Here is a 19,747-nt window from a genome sequence, read left to right as displayed (position 1 = left end):
CATATTCACTGAGTAAAACAAGCAAACAAGAGGTTCAAAAAATATCTGAAAATTCAGCTGTAATTGTGAATCATCTTTCTATAAGATTCCTCTTCTGTATGTGGTTATGGATTTATTACAAAAGTCGGTATCATTAATTCATGACAAATGAACTGCATTGAACAGAACTTGAAGATTTTCCAATAGATTTTGGAGGAAATTGTAATTGACAAAAGCTTGCTCTGAACAGATTGCTCCTTCTTTCCATTTTGTCTTCCTCTTTTATTTTTGTTTTGTTGTTTGTTATTGTTTGTAAGCTTTTTATTCTAATAAAGAATGTCTTCTGTTACATAGTGCTAACTGTATTTTTTGTTATTTGTATTTAGCCTTACCCAAACCTCCTGGAACACCTGTGGTGACAGAAAGCACAGCAACTAGCATAACGTTGACTTGGGATTCTGGAAACCCTGAGCCGGTTTCTTACTACATAATCCAACACAAACCCAAAAACTCTGAGGAGCCATATAAAGAAATTGATGGGGTGGCCACAACTCGTTATAGTGTGGCTGGCCTGAGCCCATATTCAGAGTATGAATTTCGGGTAGTTGCTGTAAATAACATTGGGCGAGGGCCACCCAGCGAGCCTGTATCAACCAGGACTTCAGAACAGGCACCTTCAAGTGCACCGCGCAACGTACAGGCCCGCATGCTGAGCTCCACCACCATTCTGGTACAGTGGGAAGAACCCGAGGAACCTAATGGGCAAATACAAGGTTACAGAGTTTATTACACCATGGACCCCACTCAACATGTCAACAGTTGGATGAAGCACAATGTGGCTGACAGCCATATTACCACTATTGGGAATCTTGTACCCCAGAAAACATACTCTGTGAAGGTTCTTGCTTTTACTTCTGTTGGGGATGGACCACTTTCTAGTGACATTCAAGTCATCACTCAAACAGGAGGTAAGCTAGCAATGAACAAAATTTGTGGGAGGGACCCTCAGTTTAAAAGGTTGCAAAAAGAACTACCCCTCAAGTATAGCCAGTTTATTCAGTCAGTTTTTGCAGATAACCTTTTCTCAATTCCACAGTGCAAGTTATCTTTGAGGAGTGGAAATTACCCCTTCATGCTTTCTTTTTTCATCAGTGTCAACAAAATTAATCTGTAGTGCAACTGAAATTTCAGAGAGACCGTCATCCTGGAGGTGGCCAAATCTTAAGGCTTTTGTTTGTCAGTACTCTGTGTGCTAAACCTGTTTGTCAGTAGTTCATCATAGCTTTCTTTTTGTTACTTGTTGGTTTTGGTGGGTTTTATTTAGGTGACATGCAGTTTTCCTATGCCATATTACTCTAGGGAAGATCGCTTTTGGAAATCTAAAACTTATGGGTACTGCATATGTACAATATGTTATATACAACATATTCAACTAGTTGGTAAGATTCTGAGAGCACAAAACATGAGAGCAATAAATACAACAAACTTTTATGTAGGATCAAGCAAGCAGGTTGGTACACTTTGGATTTATAAGTCAAATCAAACCTGCCCCTACAAAATGCATACCACAGGGTCACTATTTTCTCAGTTTATATTTGCAGTTGGGTTTTTTTTTTTTCTGTTCAAGAGCTCTTAGGATCATGAATTAGTTTTATTAGTAAAGAACAAGTAAGCACAGTAAAAAACATGGCAGAAAAGTTTTTATGAAGTCTAAAGTGAGAAGCTCTGGTAGAGTTACACTGCACAAAGTTTTTTATTATAGCAATAAGAAATAAAAGGTCCTTTTGTCTAACAGTTAAGAGAAAGATACATGAAATATTACTGTAGGCCAGTGATTTCATAAAAATATATAATAGTACTTGAATTTTTTAGTACAGGAAAGTTTCCTGCTGCAGAATTTAGCATCCCTCAAATTCTTAAAAACATATCTCTAAAGTATAACTTTAGACAGTTACGTTTCATCCAGTTTTTACTTCTGCATTTTACCAGTAATGCATTTAATAAAGACAGAAATTGATGTATTGTTCTGGAATCTTTCTTGGTGTTATGTTGCACAAACATCTAGATGTCACCTTTTCCAGTATCTCAGCTAAGGAGTTATGAGATTTTTAGATCTTATGGTAGTACATTAAAATGTGTCTGTGTGCACATGCAAATGTAAATATATACACCAGAGTTTAATTTTGGCATTTGCAACCATTTTCAGAGAACTCGTTTTTATATTGACATCTGACTTCTGATTGAATCCACATGCATAAAGCTTTTCCAGAAGATGGTTTAGTGAGCTCCTTATCTGTGTTTTCACTCACAACTGTAAACCTCTTAGATTAGCAAGTGTCTGACAGTGGCTGCCCCAGTGAAGGATAAAGGAATCAAAATAATGAGCACTGAGGCTCAGCTGGACTGGCCCAAGTTACATTATTTTCTGAGGTCACTTCAGAGAAGTAATGTCCATCTGTTTCCGATTACTGTTGCAATCTGAAGAAATTACAACATTAACAGTGCTGGAGGGTTTCTTTTAAACATGATTTCAGTGTTTAATTGTAACTAAAAAAATTGAAAGAAAACAACAGAGCATACAGGAAGCGTATTTAAGCACTGATGCTTTTACTTGAAATACAAATGTTTTAAGTCATAAAAGTGATAAAAACTAAGAAAGTCTAGCGGAGTCATCCATTCCAGGGTATGGTTAAAAATTAGGAAATCCCCATCTCTCTATCAAGTAGTTTCTCTTCAGTGAACACCTTAGAAAAAAATGCTCTCCTTGTCCTTCTCATCCAGATTTCCTTTAACATGAATCCAAATATGATTGTTTTAGTTTAAATCTCTCAAAATCAAATGCATTTCAAATATTAAAGTGAATATAAAGTATCATTTAAGAACATGGAAAATGGACAAAATAAAGACATTTTAAAAATGTTAAAATAGGAATGGGATGCTGATTACATTTGGTTAATTTTACTTTAAACAAATAAGCCTGCCATTATATATATATTTAGCTTAACCCTCACTTTGGGGATGTTAGAGCATATATAAAACAAAATCATGCTGACATATATGACTTACAGGCTCTGTTAGATGGTTCAGAGCTTGCCTGCCTTAAGTGTATTCTGATCTTTGGAGAGAGATTATAAAAATGAATAATTTATTCTTAAAAAAAACTGTTCAGAGGAATTTTTGTTTCCTTAGTATAGCAGAATTGTTCTTTTGAAACTGGTGTATGAGCAGCGTTTTTCTTTGCATGTCAGCTGAAATTGTGATGGTAGTGAAATTTGGATTTTTAATTAAAATATTGATTGGGAGCATGTCTTTTGAGAGGAAAAGAAGGATATATTTTTCAGACAACCAGACAATGAAAAAAAAACAAAAGAAGTTCAGTTTTGGTGTTCAATAATTTTCTTAAGCATTTGAAGACAAAGCCATGTCCTATTGCCCAGTTGTGTGCAGCAGTGCTTTCTTTATTGTATAAAGGCACCATTTTAACAAATTCTGTAATCAGAAAAGAGCTGTGGATCTGAGCCTTTTGGGTTAAAGGAGATCAATTCCAAATTTTAAGAAAGTCCTTATTTTGCTTTCTGGACTAAAGGATTAGATTCTGTTAGGGATGGAGTCAGGATGGTCTATTATGTAGGTTAATTGACTTATCAAATTTTAGAATAAAGAAATATTGATATGAGTTTTAGTGTGATACTTTGCTTTTGTTTTTTACTTGTTTTTTGGTTTGGTTTTTTTTTTTTTTGCTGTGTTAGCAAACAAAATTTGTTTCTGTCCAGTTTAACTGCTCAGCACACAGTTCTTCTAACTCCTTTCTGGGCTTAAACTGGTCATAAAAATGTGTACATTGAGCAAAATATCTGTGTGTACCAGAAATATTTAGAATTTTGAACTGTCTGTGTTTGGGTTTTGTTTCATTTCATTTCATTCAATTTAATTTCATTTTTAATCTGCAAAGAGAATAGCTGCTGAAGGAATTAAGTGAATCTTATTTTTTGTTCTGAGCTTAGTTAGAAGGAGAGGAGAGAGATACACAAGGTCTGTTGGATAGTGAATTACTGGAAAAAGAGAAAGGGGAAAAAAAAAATCGGATAAATGAATGTGTCACTGTTAGCTTATGTTTCTGTAGAAAAAAAACTTAAAATACAAAACAAATTATTAGTTTTAAATGAAGGATTCTCCATTATTTGAAAACTGAGGTTTATTACAGTTATAAAAGGTTAATGCTTTCAGCATAGGAAAAAGGACATAATGAGAAGGTTAAGTATCCAACTTGCAGGGCATATAAATGGAGCGTTACATTTAACTAAACTAATATTTCTGGAGTTTTTAATGGTAAAAGAAATTTAGAAGTTCAGAGAAAGAGTTGGTAGCAACGTACTGTTCTGTGTTGTAGCAAGCTAGACTGTACCAGACATTTAATTTTTTTTTTAATGAACAAGTGAATGGGGAAATCTGATGTCTCTGAAACTCCACAGTCCTAGTCTAGTGTCTTTGTGAAGCATTTCATGAAATAGACTTCCACATGAAAAGAGTTGAGAGCATGTAACTAGAAACTCAAAGCAAGAAAGCAGGTGGGAGAATTGCAGGATATTTAGAGTTGAAAGGGACATCTGGAGATCATCCAGTCCCACTCCTCTGCCAAGGCAGGGAGCAGGTGACAAAGGAGCGCATTCAGGTGGGTTTTGAATGTCTCCAGAGAGGGAAACACCACAACCTCTCTGGACAGCCTGTTCCTGTGCTCTGCCACCCTCAATATAAAGTTCTTCCTCAGGTTTAGGAGAAATTTCTTGTGGTTCAGTGTATGTCTGTTTTTTCATCCTGTCTCTGGGCACCACCGGAAAGAGTCTGGCACTATCCTTGTGGCACCCCACTTTAAGATACATATATTGATGCTGAAGTGGAGTATAGGGTAGTTTTTTAACTGATTTAAATTTTAAAATTCCCCTCAAGAGATATTTCTGGTCAGGTAGGAAAGACTATTTTAGCTTTTGAATAACTGCCCTACTCTCAATGCACAGGTAAGTGTCCTGGTCTGTATTTTACTTCATTTAAGTGCTAAAGTGATGAGTTCTGTATTGAGGATCTCACCTTCACACAGCGAAAATTTATCTCTTCACTGTGTTCTCTAGTCATCCAGACAAGACCAGGTGGACTCTGTCTTTAAGACTGACTAACACATTTATTTTATTCCGAGTTCCTACTATGTCAGTTAGAGATAACATTTGAAGAAAACAATTTATGGATTTCTGATTACTTTTCACACAATATACTATGCTTTTATAAAATCTAAAATGTATAGTAGTTAATTATTTTGTGATTCTTTGACATTGCAAAGCTGCAAACCTCAGCTATCTTCAGACTTATTTGAAGAGATTATTGCAGTTGTAGCAGAGAGACGGGGAGAGCACAGTGCAGATATTACACATTTTATTTTGTATGTTACCCATTTTATTTTTTAATTATGTTCTATTAGGAGTTATTTCAAAAAATATATATATTGTTTACAAAGGAAAAACTCTGGACCACAGTAGCTTGTCAGTTGTAAGAGTTCCTATATTGAGTTTCATGCTTCTTTCAGAGATATCAGAAGCATAAACTCTTGGTCCCTTTAGGTTCCCTACTGATTGTAAATTCTCTTGATCAATCTATTGTCCTTTGCAAAGCTGATTTCTTATTGAATTCATTGAGTTTTACACAAGGTATGGGTTTCACCCCAGCAATGTCATGGGGCCCTTTCTATCCTGGAGACTCCCCTCCTTTTTCATTATCACTTGCAAACCCAGCATGGTCCTGGAGTAGTTTTCTGGTTACCTCAGCCAGCTGAAGAGCTGTGCAGGGAACTAAAGTGCCTTTCTGAGGTCCTGTTTTATGATCCTGTTCTGGCACTTTAATCAGGGATGGAGATACAACCACACGTGCAGGACAAAGTCCAGCAATCTGTGTTTGTTCCTGATTATCCAGCAATAAACATGGAGGAATAGGCAAGTGAAAATTTAGAAGCTGGTGTGAAGTTTTGGAAAAAGTAGTTGTGGACTTTATTCTTTGTTTCGTTACTGCATTGTAGTCTTTCATTGTGTGTACTCCCTAAGTTATATTTAGAAGAAGAGATAAGAAGAAGGGAGCGCACAGAAGTTAGGGGTATTAATGTACTTTTCTAGAGCATATTGACCTCAAAACAAAAAAGACAGTATTGAGAGAATGCTCATGCAAAATCATCCCATTTAGGCTGCCCATGTACAGCACTAATTTGGAGTTATATTTGATGTGTGACATTAAAAACACTACAGTAAGAGTATGAAGTCCACTTGCATATACTTTGCAGTTTCTCTAGCCTTTTTTCTCTCTCTGAAGGAGACCAGTAGCTTCTGTCAGCTCCAGCTTGGCTTAGCTCCCATGTGCCACTGAAGATTTTTTTTTTTTTTAACAGATGTGTATTCTAGGCATAAATCGTAAATAGTTTAAAAATTATTTGTTCCACTTCCTTTACCGGTCCTTTTCCTTTGGTACTAGGTTCCATACCAGAATTTATCAGCAATAAAGTGTGTTTAGTTTCTGTTATTTTGGTTTTGTTTTCTTTCTTCTTCATCTTTGCTTATCTGTTTGGAGCAATGCATCTTTCCCTGTCAACTTTTTCTTCTGTCCATATTTTCAGCATCAGAGTTGCCTAACTGTGCTTAAAAAAATTCAAGGGGAGACTAAATTTTGAAGCAAGATTTTATTTTGACAAACAACATTTGGAAAAGCCCAATTAGCAATCAGCTTGTCTTATAAAATGATTGAGAATTGCAGACTTAAGATGACAGAGGGCTTGGGTTTTTTACAAGGACTGCTTGGAGAATGAAGTTCTTAAAGCATGTAGAGAGACAGGAAATACCCTTAGTTCTCCATCTGCTGCCATATTTATCATAACAGATGGTACCAGCCGTCATATGAGTCACTTGACTGATCATTTGCTATTACTGCCTGGCTGTGTTCTACAATTCATGTATCCATACATGAAGTACAGATCATAGCATCACAGGACAATTCAGGCCGGCAGGATGACTATCTGGGGAGGTGTCCAGCCACAACCACTGCCCAGGGCACTCTTGGCTCTGTGGTCAGACTGAGTGTCCTAGGGCTTCACCCACTTGATGAGTTAAACGCCCCAGGGCTGCTATGGTGCAACCTCCTTGGGCCCTGGCTGAATTTCTGGTTTGTCCTGAGCCTCTCATGTTTCAGCTTGTGCCACTGCCTCTCACCTGCCACACTCTGTGAAGAGCCTGGCTGTGTCTCTTCCATCCCTTCTGTCACTGCTGGGAGTGCCGTTGAGAGCCATTCTCCCAGCTGAACTGTTGCCAGCACTGCACCCTCTCCAAAATTAGAATCTGTCACAAATACTTAGTTGATGTTTCCTGTAATGGCTCCCAGTGCTTTAGGATCGTTTCCTCTTTGCACTTTGCAGGACCCAGGCAGTGGTCTCTTTTTAGACCAGACACCTTTGAAAAAAAGATCTAATTAGTCCTGTCCCTTTTTATTCCTGTAAAAGAGCTGGTCTCCTGTTACTCTCACTCATCAAACAAAACAAAACAAAAACCAACCAACCAACCCAAAAAAGCAGAGATTTTCAGTGTCCACCTAGCAGCTTGAATATGCACCTCATGTAGAAAGGTTCTGTCTGTTGAAAGTTAGATATCAAATCTAACTTTCTTTTAAATCTAAATTGTGTTCCAGAATACACAAGGGCAGTGTTCTTCTCAAATTGATATTCTGTAGAAGTCTGGGGAAGATAAAAATAAAAATACCAAATTATTTTAAGAGATTCCTTTCTGAAGGTTTTAGGTCTTTTAGTGTAATGCTATAATAGAATTCTTCCCTGATAGATGTTTGTGAAACCATCATTATTGTCACATCCTACTTCTTACACCTGTTCTTAGTGTGTGCTAAGAAGTACATCTTTTTATTCTTCCCATGAAAAAATATGAGAGCATGTCACTTTTTATTCTTGAACAGCTAGAGATGTTGGGGAAAACTGTTTCCTGCCTTATCAATGGCACTATTAACTGAAAATAATGTTTTACAGCTTGGGTGCCAAAACTATTATACTCAATCCAATGATATAGTTATGTTTTGCTGTCTTTTCCTAGTCAACCTTATAATTTGCTTTACATTTGAAGAAGTAAATTAGGATAACATTTAATTTCTGTGACCATTGCAAAAGATAGAACAACAGAGAATGTTCTTGGATAGCACAATCAAAATTACATTCTTGCAATTAGAAAGTGTCGTCATTAGAAATTCAACTATATTCTTAAAAATATCCGTCATTAAAGGGTGGAAATACATCACTTAATGAGAAATTAGCTGAATATCTCTTCACTGGGTTATAACAACTTCAGGTTATTGTATTTGGATATTGTATTTGGGTGTCTTCTTAGAAAAGACCAGGATGTGTTTATGTATTTTATTTATGAGCTGAAAAAAAAAAAAAAATCGTATCTGGAAACACATGTAATAGTTTTAACACTTTATTCTAGACTATTTCAGCTAGTCGTGTTCTATTAGCTTTTTCTCATACACAAATATATTGATGTTTATATTTGCCATTTCACACATAGGTTATTAGATTGCTGGTATTCATCACCAGGCATCTCTTAAATTGCATTTTGGTTCTATTTGCTTTACTTACACTGCAAAAAAATTATTTTAAATCTTTGATAATTTTTAACATGTGAATTGAATGTATCATTATTTTTCTGTGCTTGCATAAATTTCATAATACTGTGGAGCAATTTAAGTTCAATAAGATAAATAAAAGTAATATCCCATGCCATATTTGGATAACATTTTTAAAAATTTGAAAGTATTGAAGTATCCAAATAAATAATTGACAGCACTGCTTAACTTCTTCTTTAGTGCCTGGTCAGCCATTGAACTTCAAAGCAGAACCTGAGTCTGAAACAAGCATACTGCTTTCCTGGACACCTCCACGGTCTGATACCATTTCCAGCTATGAACTGGTTTACAAAGATGGGGAACATGGGGAGGAAGTAAGTGGCAAGATTGTACATCTTTTTAATGATCTTTAATAAGTTCAACATAAAATGCAGCAATTTCATGTTTTACTAACTTGCTTTAGTAGAAATGCCTTGATATTTAGGTTTGTTAAGTCCAGCAGTTAACCTAGTGACAGACTGAAAGTGTGTAACAGCAGAGAATGTCATCAGTGGTTACCAGCAAGTGGAATTTTGCTGCAGACTTCAATGAAACTACCGCAGAAATTCCATCCAGTTTCAGACATTGATTATGTCTCTCCGAGCCTGTTTCGCTATAAAGGCTTGGAAGCAAAAATGTTTGCGGGCATTTTATGGACCCATTGAGCCCTTTTTGAAGTTATACCTGAACTTTGCAATCTATTTTCAGACTTAGATAATTTTTGTTTCTTTGTGCCATTGTGTAAGAGAATTCCCAAGCTTTTCTAATCTTTCAGTAATAATTGAGAAGAAAATAGGAGGTTCCTTCTAAAGATTAAAACCTGCAATAGACCTTTTCTGTACCTTTACTTCATAAAGAATTTTCAGTTTGTGGGCCTCTATCCTGCCATAAACTTTAGACTAAGCTGTTCTTCTGGTAGGGAAAATGCTGTATTGCCAGGTATCACAGAAAAGAAAGAAGCCAGGAGTCTCAGAAGGATGCAAGACATAGTCAGCCTCATTAGTTTCTCCTGCATCTTCAAGTCATTGCTGATGCTTCAACTGAGCTTATGTTTATGGCAGCTTCATACATACACTGTCAATTCACAAGTTTATTTTGTGGAAGGGGGCCAGGTCCATATTTCACTTCCAAATAGGATGCAGGCCACTGTGGAAGAGTTTGCTTTTGATAATTTGAATATAAATTTAACTACAAGATTAAACCCAAGATAACTTACCCTATAAAACCACTGCCACAAAAGACAGTTATAGGTCAGGCTTTGTTCGTGTGGTATTGTCTGAAAAGCCTCCCATATTTCATATATAGCTATTTGTTCATCAAACAGTCAACCTTTGTTTGCGGCTCCGAGTTTCATCCATTAAACTGTTGACTTTAAAATAATAGTTTATTAACGTTTGTCAAAAGTAATGTATGCAGTTTTAGTTTTATTTAGTTTGGTTTTGTTCTGCCTTATTTCTTGAATTTAAGCTTTTCTCCATGGTTTACTTAAAAGTAATAAATCCCAGTATAAAATCATACATGCAATATATGGAATTCAGAGTCTCTGAATGCTAACCAAGACATTCTCTTATCATCTACCTTTAGCAACGGGTTTCCACTGAACCTACTACATCGTATCGTCTGCAAGGCTTAAGGCCAAACAGCCTGTACTTGTTCCGCCTAGCTGCACGCTCTCCTCAAGGGCTGGGTGCTTCAACAGCAGAAATCTCAGCGAGAACCATGCAGTCAAGTAGGTGTCTTTCCTTGAAATATTTATTCTCTTCGTTTCTCTTTCTCAAAGAGATTAATCTCAGTAGCCTGGGTAGGCAGAAGCAGAGAAAGAAGCAAAATACAGTGTTGATGTTGCTTGATACTGCAAAAGAATGCCTAAAATGTGTATTTTTAAGGTGTATTGTAATCAAATTAATATATGAATGGCTTTTACATAGCTTCATAAAACAACCCAAATAAACCAGTGTCTAAGGAGGCAATAATATGTTGGCATAATAAAATTTTATTTTATAATAAGGTGAAATGTTGTATCATGCCATAGGTGTACATTAATAACAGTCAGTAAAATTCCACCTCCCCAGTCTGCATCCTTCCTATGTTGTTTCTGCAGCATCTCCCTGAAGTGCAAAAATCTGTAGAATGAATCAGGATGAATATTTAAGACTGTACCAGATATCTCTTAACAACTCTTCTATAGTATCTTATCATTCTAATTTTGTTCAGTTTTCTTATTCTGGGTTTTTTTACGGTATTCAGTCATTTTCCACCTGGAGAAAAATAGTTTGAGATGTAAAGATTTATCAGGGACTTATATATACACCTTAAAGCATTTAAATGAAGACTTAACTAAAACAATCAGCTATTCAGCAATGATGTCCAGAAGGATTATTCTTGCTTTACAAATTATGCTTTCTTGACAGTTTGCATTACAATGTGTCATTGAAAAACTTAATACAAATTTATTTGTATTTGTTTTAAATTAAATTGCCTGTTTTTAAAGTATTCATTCAAGACTATTCAAAGCAGAAAATCCAGTTTCTCAGTTGACGAGTCTTTTTAGTTTGCAGTCATGACATGTGATTATACAATTCTTCCTTGTTAGTGTTATATATTAATATCAGTTAGTGTGACTGGAGACACAGTGCTGCTCACCTTTAAGCAAAGCTAAATGTGCTTCTGAAGCATTTCTGAAGCACTTGGAATTAGCATAAAAGACAGTAAAGATTAGTTTTAGATATAATGGCAAGGCAACTTTTCAGTTTTGTAATTCAGAATGAATAATTTGAATATGAAACAGATATTGATTTATTCTGGGATCCATTTCAACTATTTAGAATGCTCATGATCTTATATTGGATGAAGGTTGCTTAGACTGCATACAAAACAAACATCTAGGAGCCAAGGCTGCATGTTCCGTATATAAGCACATTGCCATTTTCTCTTCTTGAATATAAAAATATGTTACATTTTTCTCAGCCTTGTGTCTTCAGACAGTAGTGAAATCCAGTTGATTTCAGTGGTCAGGTCCAAATTATTTGCTGCAAAGATTACTTTTCTTTTTAAAAAAAATGTGCAATTGAGAAAAAACATATATGCATTAATAAAACTGGTTAAAGTACCCTTCAAATTATCCTTAGTTACATAAGTGCAATATTTTGCATTTTCAGAGTATAATAGATTAAAAATTAATAAACTTCTGTGATTTTATTAGCAATATTCACCAGAATGTGCTAGTGCCTTTCATCTTGATATCAGAGGAAGATGCTGCAGGGATTTATTTCTTTTTTTGTAAGACCCTTAAGGGACATTTTACATATATTTTACTTCCTGCACAAATTAATGGTAGAAGGGAATCCGTTTGTTTTGAGTACTTGATTACTGAATTAGTCTATAAAAATAACCCCAAATGTGTTCATTCTCATCTGTTCTTCCATCCACCTCCTCTAGTTAATTGAAATACTAGCAAATTCCCTCCTCTCTTCCTTTGGAGGAGCAGTGTACCATACTGAATAAAAAGCCATTGATCCCTGTAGAAAGAGCTGTAGGGAACCGAAAGATACATGTATAAATGCAGTAGGTCACAGCAGGGTCCTAGGCCTTCTCTGTTGTTTTAATTTTGTTTGATGTTACTATTATAAGCATGTATAAGTATCCATTTGTTTCTTTTTTTCCCTGGAAATGGGAAGAAAAGGTGGAGAGGGGGATATAAAGGGGAATAAAGGTCTAACACACAAAATTTATGTTTTTCTTACAAGAAAGGAGGCAAAAATAGGAAAGGAATTCACACCCTCTCCTTCTGCTAGTGAGTTTGAATTATGGGTCCTTTTTTTGGTGCTCTGAATGATCTGTTAGTAGGCATAGATTTTGGTAAGTCAGAGTGCATTTAAGCATATAAATGCATACCTAACTTTCAGTACTTGATTTGCGTCACTGAAAGCAGTGGAATGACATGCATGCTTAAATGCTCTGAAGCTTGGAAAAGGTAAATATGCTAACATACTCCTTTGAGAACAAATGAGTAAAGGTGAGCATTTCTGCTCTGGAAGACTGGTGATGCTGACAGGAAGATGAAACAAAGTCAGAAACTCACATTCTGATGTGTTGAGCTTGTAAACTCACTTTGTAAAATGAATACCTGTTTTCTTTACACATTGTTTGGGTTAGAATTTTTTCTTTTCCTTTAAAAGTAATATACATTACTGGTAGGAATAATTCTTTGCTAGCAAAGGTGTCTCCAAGAGGAGTTAAAAAAATTAAACTGACAGCTGATCTAGGGTAAGTACAAGTTACAGTCAGAATCAACAAGCCTGTCACTTTTTCCTGGTAGGTAAATCTTTGACTAAGACTTTTCTACATCTTCTATGGACTGCATGCTCATAGTATATTAGCTACAATAAATGTTTCCGTAACTGTTTTCAATTTATATGTAATTTATGGTTGACTTGTGTCAGGCAGACTCATTAAAAAAAAAGATAATTTTTTTATGAGAATAGAAAGGCTGCAAAAAAATAGCAACCCATGGAGCAATTTCTAGCAATTATTGCAAGTTTTTAGGACTTGTGTAAAGAGATTTTGTCTTCTTAAGGAAAGTAAAGCCACTTGAAGGGGATGTCAAAATTTGTAAGTAAATACATGTCATGTATTGTTTAAAATGTTACAGCTTGCACTAATTGCAAGGATTATGAAGATAGGTCAGTAGTCATAGAAGTATCACGTTTTTGTTTTATTTCAAGAAGAATTTTAATTACAGGTAGGTAATATTATTTTGAGGCTTCATTTTCATATATTTCCCCTACATCCTTTTTCACCGTTTAGTTTGTCCGTTCATTTTCAGTTTCCTCATGGTAATAAGCCAAGGTGCATATGATTATCTGATGTTTTGCTTTTTTGAGTTTCTACTTTTTGTTTATTTATTATTTTCATTTGGTTGTCTTTTATTTATTTTTATTTTTTCTTTTGTTCATTTTTTTCAATCACTTCTATCCTTCCACTCAAATCCTCCTTTAACCCACTACTGAAATTAGAGCCATCAGCTCCTCCTCAAGACATTAGTTGCACAAGCCCCAGCTCCACTAGCATTTTGGTAAGTTGGAAACCTCCACCGGTGGAAAAACAGAATGGCATTATAACTGCATACTCCATCAAGTACATTGGGATTGATGGAGAAGATGTCAAGCCCCATGAAATTTTGGGAATTTCCTCGGACAGTACCCAGTACCTTTTGGAACAGCTGGAAAAATGGACTGAGTACCGGATCTCTGTGACTGCTCACACTGATGTTGGACCTGGCCCAGAGAGCTTAGCAGTATTGATTCGGACAGATGAAGATGGTATGTTGCCTCCACTACATCAGTTTGCACCTCTATGACTCTGTCATCTGCTGTCTTTTGTATAGGCTAACAGTAATTTTTTCTGCTCCTTTTTTTTTTTTCCCCAAATATAACCAGATATTGTCACCCTTTGAGCTTTATAATCAAAGACTGTTCTTTCTACACCATTTTTCTATTTTTGTATTTTTTTATCAGAAAATATTTTTTTTTTCCAAGTGACATGAATCTGCTGCTCTTTTGAGCCCATACGTATCCTTCTTGCTCCTCCTTTAATGAAAAATTTCTCTTAGGGAAAAAACTTTCTGCCTTTTCCTTGATTTTACAGTCATTGCCATTTTTAAAAAGTTATGTCTATAAACTTTTTTTCAGGTCTTGGTTTTTTGGTTGCTTTAGTTTTTTTAAACTGTTTTCTTCTTCCATATTGTGCTTTTTGATTTGAGGGTTTTTTTGGGTTGTTTGGTTTTTTTTTTTGTTGGCTTTTTTTAGTTTTGTTTTTTGATCTTGGAAAACTGATGCTCCACACATTTTCTTTTCTTCCACTCTTGAAAGTGACAGAAGACATCCTTGTAATCAGCCTCCTTTTTATCCTGAGGAAAAAACAAACCAAAATAAAACATAGAACTTGACAAACAAAAAAAAAAAGGGAAACTTTTTTTTAATCTTTTGTGGTTTTGTTATTATTATAGTATTATTATTTCAATGATTAAAATATCTCTTTGTATTATAATGCTTTGAATCTCAAAGCATCTTCCTTGGCTTTTGTACATTTTTACATGTTTTTCTATTTCTCTAATACTCCTTTTTCTTCCATTTTTTGCATCAGTCATGTTTTTTGATCTTTTCACTGAAAGGTAGAGCAGATTTGTTGAGCATTTTCATTTGCTGAATGATTTATATTCTTCAAAGACAACGTAGTGAGTCTGCCCTTTCTTAAAGAAAAAAAGCGAAAAGACATGGGTGGGACAGGTGGCTGTAATTCTCTTCTGTCCAATGATGTTGTTCCAGTTCCTAGTGGTCCTCCTCGCAAAGTCGAGGTAGAGGCTGTCAACTCTACTGCTGTTAAAGTGTCCTGGCGCTCGCCTGTGCCCAATAAGCAGCACGGTCAGATACGAGGATACCAGGTCCACTACGTGAGGATGGAGAACGGAGAGCCAAAGGGGCAGCCCATGCTGAAGGACATCATGCTAGCAGATGCACAGGTAACTGGGACACTCCCTTCTATTTTAGGTCACAGTGAAAACATTTAATTTACCAGAGAGCAATCCAAAACTGCCTTTTGTTGTTGAGGGTCTTTTTTCATTCTATTTAACCATCTGCCAGCTAGCATTTCTAGTCTCTATTTTAAAGACTTTTTTCAGACAACTTGCATTTAAAGGTTCTCAGGCCAAAACAAGACACTTTCTTCTCAATTGATCAGCAACTAAATGCTGAGCTATGTCATCACTGTGGTTCTGTTAAACCTGGAGATTTTACCTACACTCAGGCATGAGGGTGATCTGATCCAGGTCAAAGTCAGTGTAACAAACTCTGCATGGCTTGATCCATCCATCTCCTATTTCATTGTTTCGGTGGAGAGCCTAGAATCATTAGAAGCCTGTGTTAGACTGTTATTACAGTGTTTCTCTGATCAGCTTGTACGCACCTTACTATGAATTTCACATGGAATTAATGTTCTTAATGTAACTTCAGAAACCACTGAGGTATTATACTCTTCATTATTCATATCAGGAGCTTCAGTAAAATGAGGAACTCAGTTTGAATAAGTATGTGGTTATTTATATTGCAAAATTTCCCATCTGTTTGAGAAATTATGAGATTATGAGATAATGAAAACATCCAATTATAAAAGCTTCTCAAACTAGGATTTTACTGATTGAGATATAAGAGTACTCTGTAAAACTTAAGGTTTCCAAAGCTTTTGACATTGAAGGAGTCATCCTATGGGAAACTATTATCTATTATACATGTCTCACTGCTAGCTCACAGTTTATGAGTGGATTGGCAGGAAATAGCAAAAAATTATTTACCTAAATCAAAGAGTAAAATCGATTTTGTAAGCACTTTATATGGGTAAACAAATGGCGGGGGGGTGCCTTTTCTTTTTCTTGCCTTTCCCGTCTTAGTTCTGAATCTCAGATTTGCAGAGACCTCTTTGGAGAATAGGTTGCCTACACCTGCATTTTGCTCATCACTCTATTTGCAAAATACTGTGTTTTTGGAGGACTTTGCTGCCACTACTTACTTTCCTATTTTGGAAAACATGGTGTTTAGGGTTTAAATTCAGTGGAGACAAAGATGGAAGTAGATCAGGAAGTGGGAAGGGAAAGGGAAAAGGGAGAGGAGGTGGAAAAGGACATGCTAGTGTGCTTTGGTTCTCTTCTTCCTTTCACAAATTTTTACTTTCAACCTCCCTGTGGTAGGGGAGTTAAAATTATTTTAAACATGAAAAGGTCAGTAACAGGAGACATTAGAGTCCAAACAGCAGAAAGGCAAAAGGTGCATTTCTTCTTTTGTCAAGTTTAACTGGCCCACTTGCCACGGTTTCATGAAAGATAGTCAACTCCTTTGTCTTCCTGCCTCTCCTTCCTGCCTATAGTACTTCTATGATACATGTGATCAAGGCTTCTGCATCTATGAAGACCTTGATGGTAAAATATCAATGTGGTTTCAAGACTTAATGCATTGCATTAGTTTAGGAAACTGAAGCATATAGCCTGGTAACATGATTAAATAAACTAGGTAGCCTTTAATGTTGCCTCGGCAACTTTTAATAAAAACTATTATAAAATAGTACTATATTGTACAAGAGGATTCATTACTTCTTTTTTTTGGTCAGTGAAAAAGAAGTTAGCTGGATTTTAGGGAAAACAGAAATAGAATTAAAGATGCCTGGTCTGATTTCATTAACCAAATTTCATGTGATTCTACATGGATAATTCAAACTGTACATGACTTTTTCAGACATCTTCCATATTCATTTTACTATAAAGAAGAAAACTTTATCTCAACCAGGCTACAAATCTCCTTATTTCTTTTGTTTTTCCTTTCCACTTCCTTTACTCTAAATTAGTGGGAATATGATGATACTACTGAACATGTAAGTACTTTTTGACTGGGCAGAAAAACATTGTGTGTTTGGGTTGAGATTCTTTTGTCTTGCTTGTTTGCTTGTAGCATTGTATGTTTTTGGTTTGGGTTAGGGGTTTTTTGGGGCTTTCTTTGGGTTTGTTGTTTTTGTTTTGCAGGGTGTTTTTATGTCATTTGCACAAATGCATGTTCCTAACATCAAAGGTTTTCTCTTATGACACCTTTTTCCTTTGTTGTTCTTTTTTTATTATTTTTTATTTTTTTATTTTCCCAGGGAGAATAGGATTACTGTTGCTTGCCTGTTCTGGGGTTTAGCATGATGCCAAAATGTACAGCACTGATTTGTGTTTTCCGTCTTTTTGATGGCTGTCACTAACTTTGCCTCACAATTTCTTCTTTACAAGGTGATAGAAAAATAAAACAGAAGCAGTTCAGAGTTACATACCAATAGTTGTATTTTTCTGTATTCATTTTAAGGTTAATTTTTTTTTTTGTGTAACTGAAAGTAGAAGTCAGTTGTGCTTTCTTTGGATAAAATAACTACATGCTATCATGGAAAGCCAGATGCCCTGCAGTGTTTATGCCTAAGTAATAATGTCTGCTGTATCCAAACCACACTTTCAACATTACATGCAGCCATAGCTCTTACATCATGAGGTACTGGTTGTTTTAGATGAAGCTAATATCTTCATAAGTCTTTATGTTTTATAGTTTTGTGGGGGTTTTTTTTGTCTTTTGCAGTTTAATTCTGGTAGTACCAGGTGCAGTTTTCATACAAAAGATATGAAGTTATTCAATTCAATTCTGAGATAGACTCTAAGAAGGGGATCTTTTGATAGGAGATTGTTATATGTTGTTTCATTTTGTTGTTTTGGGGTTTTTTTATTTGACCTATTTTGCCCACTCATTCTGCTCATTTCCTATTTATTTCTATATTGCTATTAACTGACTGTAAATAAAATGCTGAATTCTAATCACATCTTTACTAAGCTCATATCCACTATCTTGAAAAATCCATATACTATGAATAGTGTGGCCCATGATTTTTATATTAACTTTTCATGGCTGTTGCATCTGAGGGATGTGTGATTGCACATTTGCTATTTATTCTAGATGTATAAATACACCATCCCTCTGGCAGCACTGAAATTTAGTGCAAGTTCATTCAGGCATATAAAAATGCAAAGGAGTAGTCCAATGGTTACAGGCTGGAAGTTGGGGACTCTGGGCCCATCAGTTATCTCTGAAGACTGTCCCTTTATATTTGTGTATAAGATTTATTTATATTATTAGTGTCAAAACTTACTCCTCTTGCTGTCCTTGTAGCAGGACATAAGTGTAGTATATTTCTCACACACCATACAGCATCTTCTGTGTGTGTGTATATGTGCACACACGTGTGAAAAAATACCCCTTTGCCCTTATATATACAGTTTGATGTTGTTGCTTTACTTCGCTCTAGCTGAAGAGCTACTTGCTTTGTAGCTGCTGTCACCTGAGGGCCATCATATCTATCCCTTGACCAGATTTTTAGTGGTGTTTTACATAGTTTTTTTAGACCTGAAGGGCTAGTTGTTTCTGAAGTCTTCTCAGATATTGTGAAGCACAAGTCTACCCAGTGATACAGGTTGCAATGAAAATGTTATGGAAATAACAAGATTTTTTTTGTTCAGCTACACCATCATTACCTAAAAAGTGGGCATGTAAATGCAACATTGTTCTTACTAGGCATATTACATCTAGATCAGTGATATCCTGTTAATGACTAAGTTAAACTGAGTTTCTCTTGTCTACATGTGCATGTGTTTCACAATGTCAGTAATATTCCTCAGGCAGGGTATTTCTGAAGACTTTTTTCACTGTTCACACCACTAAGCCTTTGGCCTTTTGCTTTAAACTACCTGAGGCATACTACTTACAGGTGTGCTGTCCTATTGCTTAAGTGTGTGAAATGTTTTGCATTATTTCACCCAATACAGTCTGTTGGCACACTCAAATGCTTGCTATCACTGCCAGTAGCTCAAAAATCTGATGTAAATGGGGTTTCTAAAGGATTCTGCATTCTCCTGGCAAACAGTCTGTTTTAAATTAATTGTTCTTATTTTATTTTATTTCATCCTAGGAAATGATAATTTCTGGGCTTCAGCCTGAGACCACATACTCTTTCACTGTGACAGCCTATACAACAAAAGGTGATGGAGCACGCAGCAAACCCAAACTTGTATCTACTACTGGTGCAGGTAATACTTACATACAAATGAAGCTCTGAATGAATCTTTTGACCTTTTCTGTTGCTGTTTTGATCCTACTATTTCAAAATCTCCTGTTGTGTGAAAAGTATTTCTAGGACATAGAATTTTCTGTTTCAGTATTTGGACCTTCATTTATTTAGATAAAAATAGAGCCATTGACTCCCTTTGTCCCTTTCTTAGGTCCATGATGAGGTGATTTAATAGTTTTTTAGTAGCTCTTCCAGTATTATTGGTGTCTTCTTTGAGAGGAAAAAATAGAAATTTGGACATGAGAAGGATATTTTTGTAAAAGTTGTAAAGGGCTTTCATGATCTTCATGAAAATAGCAACACTGCTGCCTGCCAGTAAAAACATTGAAAGAACCATCTGTATGACATTCACAACTTATCTCATAATAATGTAATTATTAAGGCAGAG

The 19,747-nt window shown here is 35.6% G+C and overlaps 1 protein-coding gene across 50 annotated transcripts in view; it reads left to right on the top strand.

The window, feature by feature from the left end:
* The window catches only part of PTPRD (protein tyrosine phosphatase receptor type D), a 1,166,996-nt gene that overhangs the window by 1,034,997 nt on the left and 112,252 nt on the right, over nucleotides 1–19,747 (top strand). For 25 of the 50 annotated variants that reach the window (XM_033520262.1, XM_033520295.1, XM_015652791.3 and 22 more), the window contains 7 exons: nucleotides 366–947; nucleotides 8,872–9,005; nucleotides 10,255–10,399; nucleotides 13,686–13,991; nucleotides 14,997–15,190; nucleotides 17,062–17,088; nucleotides 19,201–19,318. In XM_033520262.1, the coding sequence (XP_033376153.1) occupies nucleotides 366–947; nucleotides 8,872–9,005; nucleotides 10,255–10,399; nucleotides 13,686–13,991; nucleotides 14,997–15,190; nucleotides 17,062–17,088; nucleotides 19,201–19,318 (1,506 nt within the window). The remainder of the gene's footprint in view (nucleotides 1–365; nucleotides 948–8,871; nucleotides 9,006–10,254; nucleotides 10,400–13,685; nucleotides 13,992–14,996; nucleotides 15,191–17,061; nucleotides 17,089–19,200; nucleotides 19,319–19,747) is intronic. The other 25 variants (XM_015652809.3, XM_015652808.3, XM_033520293.1 and 22 more) reach the window with 4 other exon arrangements.

This window comes from Parus major, chromosome Z, assembly GCF_001522545.3.
Source record: "Parus major isolate Abel chromosome Z, Parus_major1.1, whole genome shotgun sequence".
In the NCBI taxonomy this organism is placed as follows: Eukaryota; Metazoa; Chordata; class Aves; order Passeriformes; family Paridae; genus Parus; species Parus major.
This window is presented reverse-complemented; position numbering and strand designations above follow the sequence as displayed.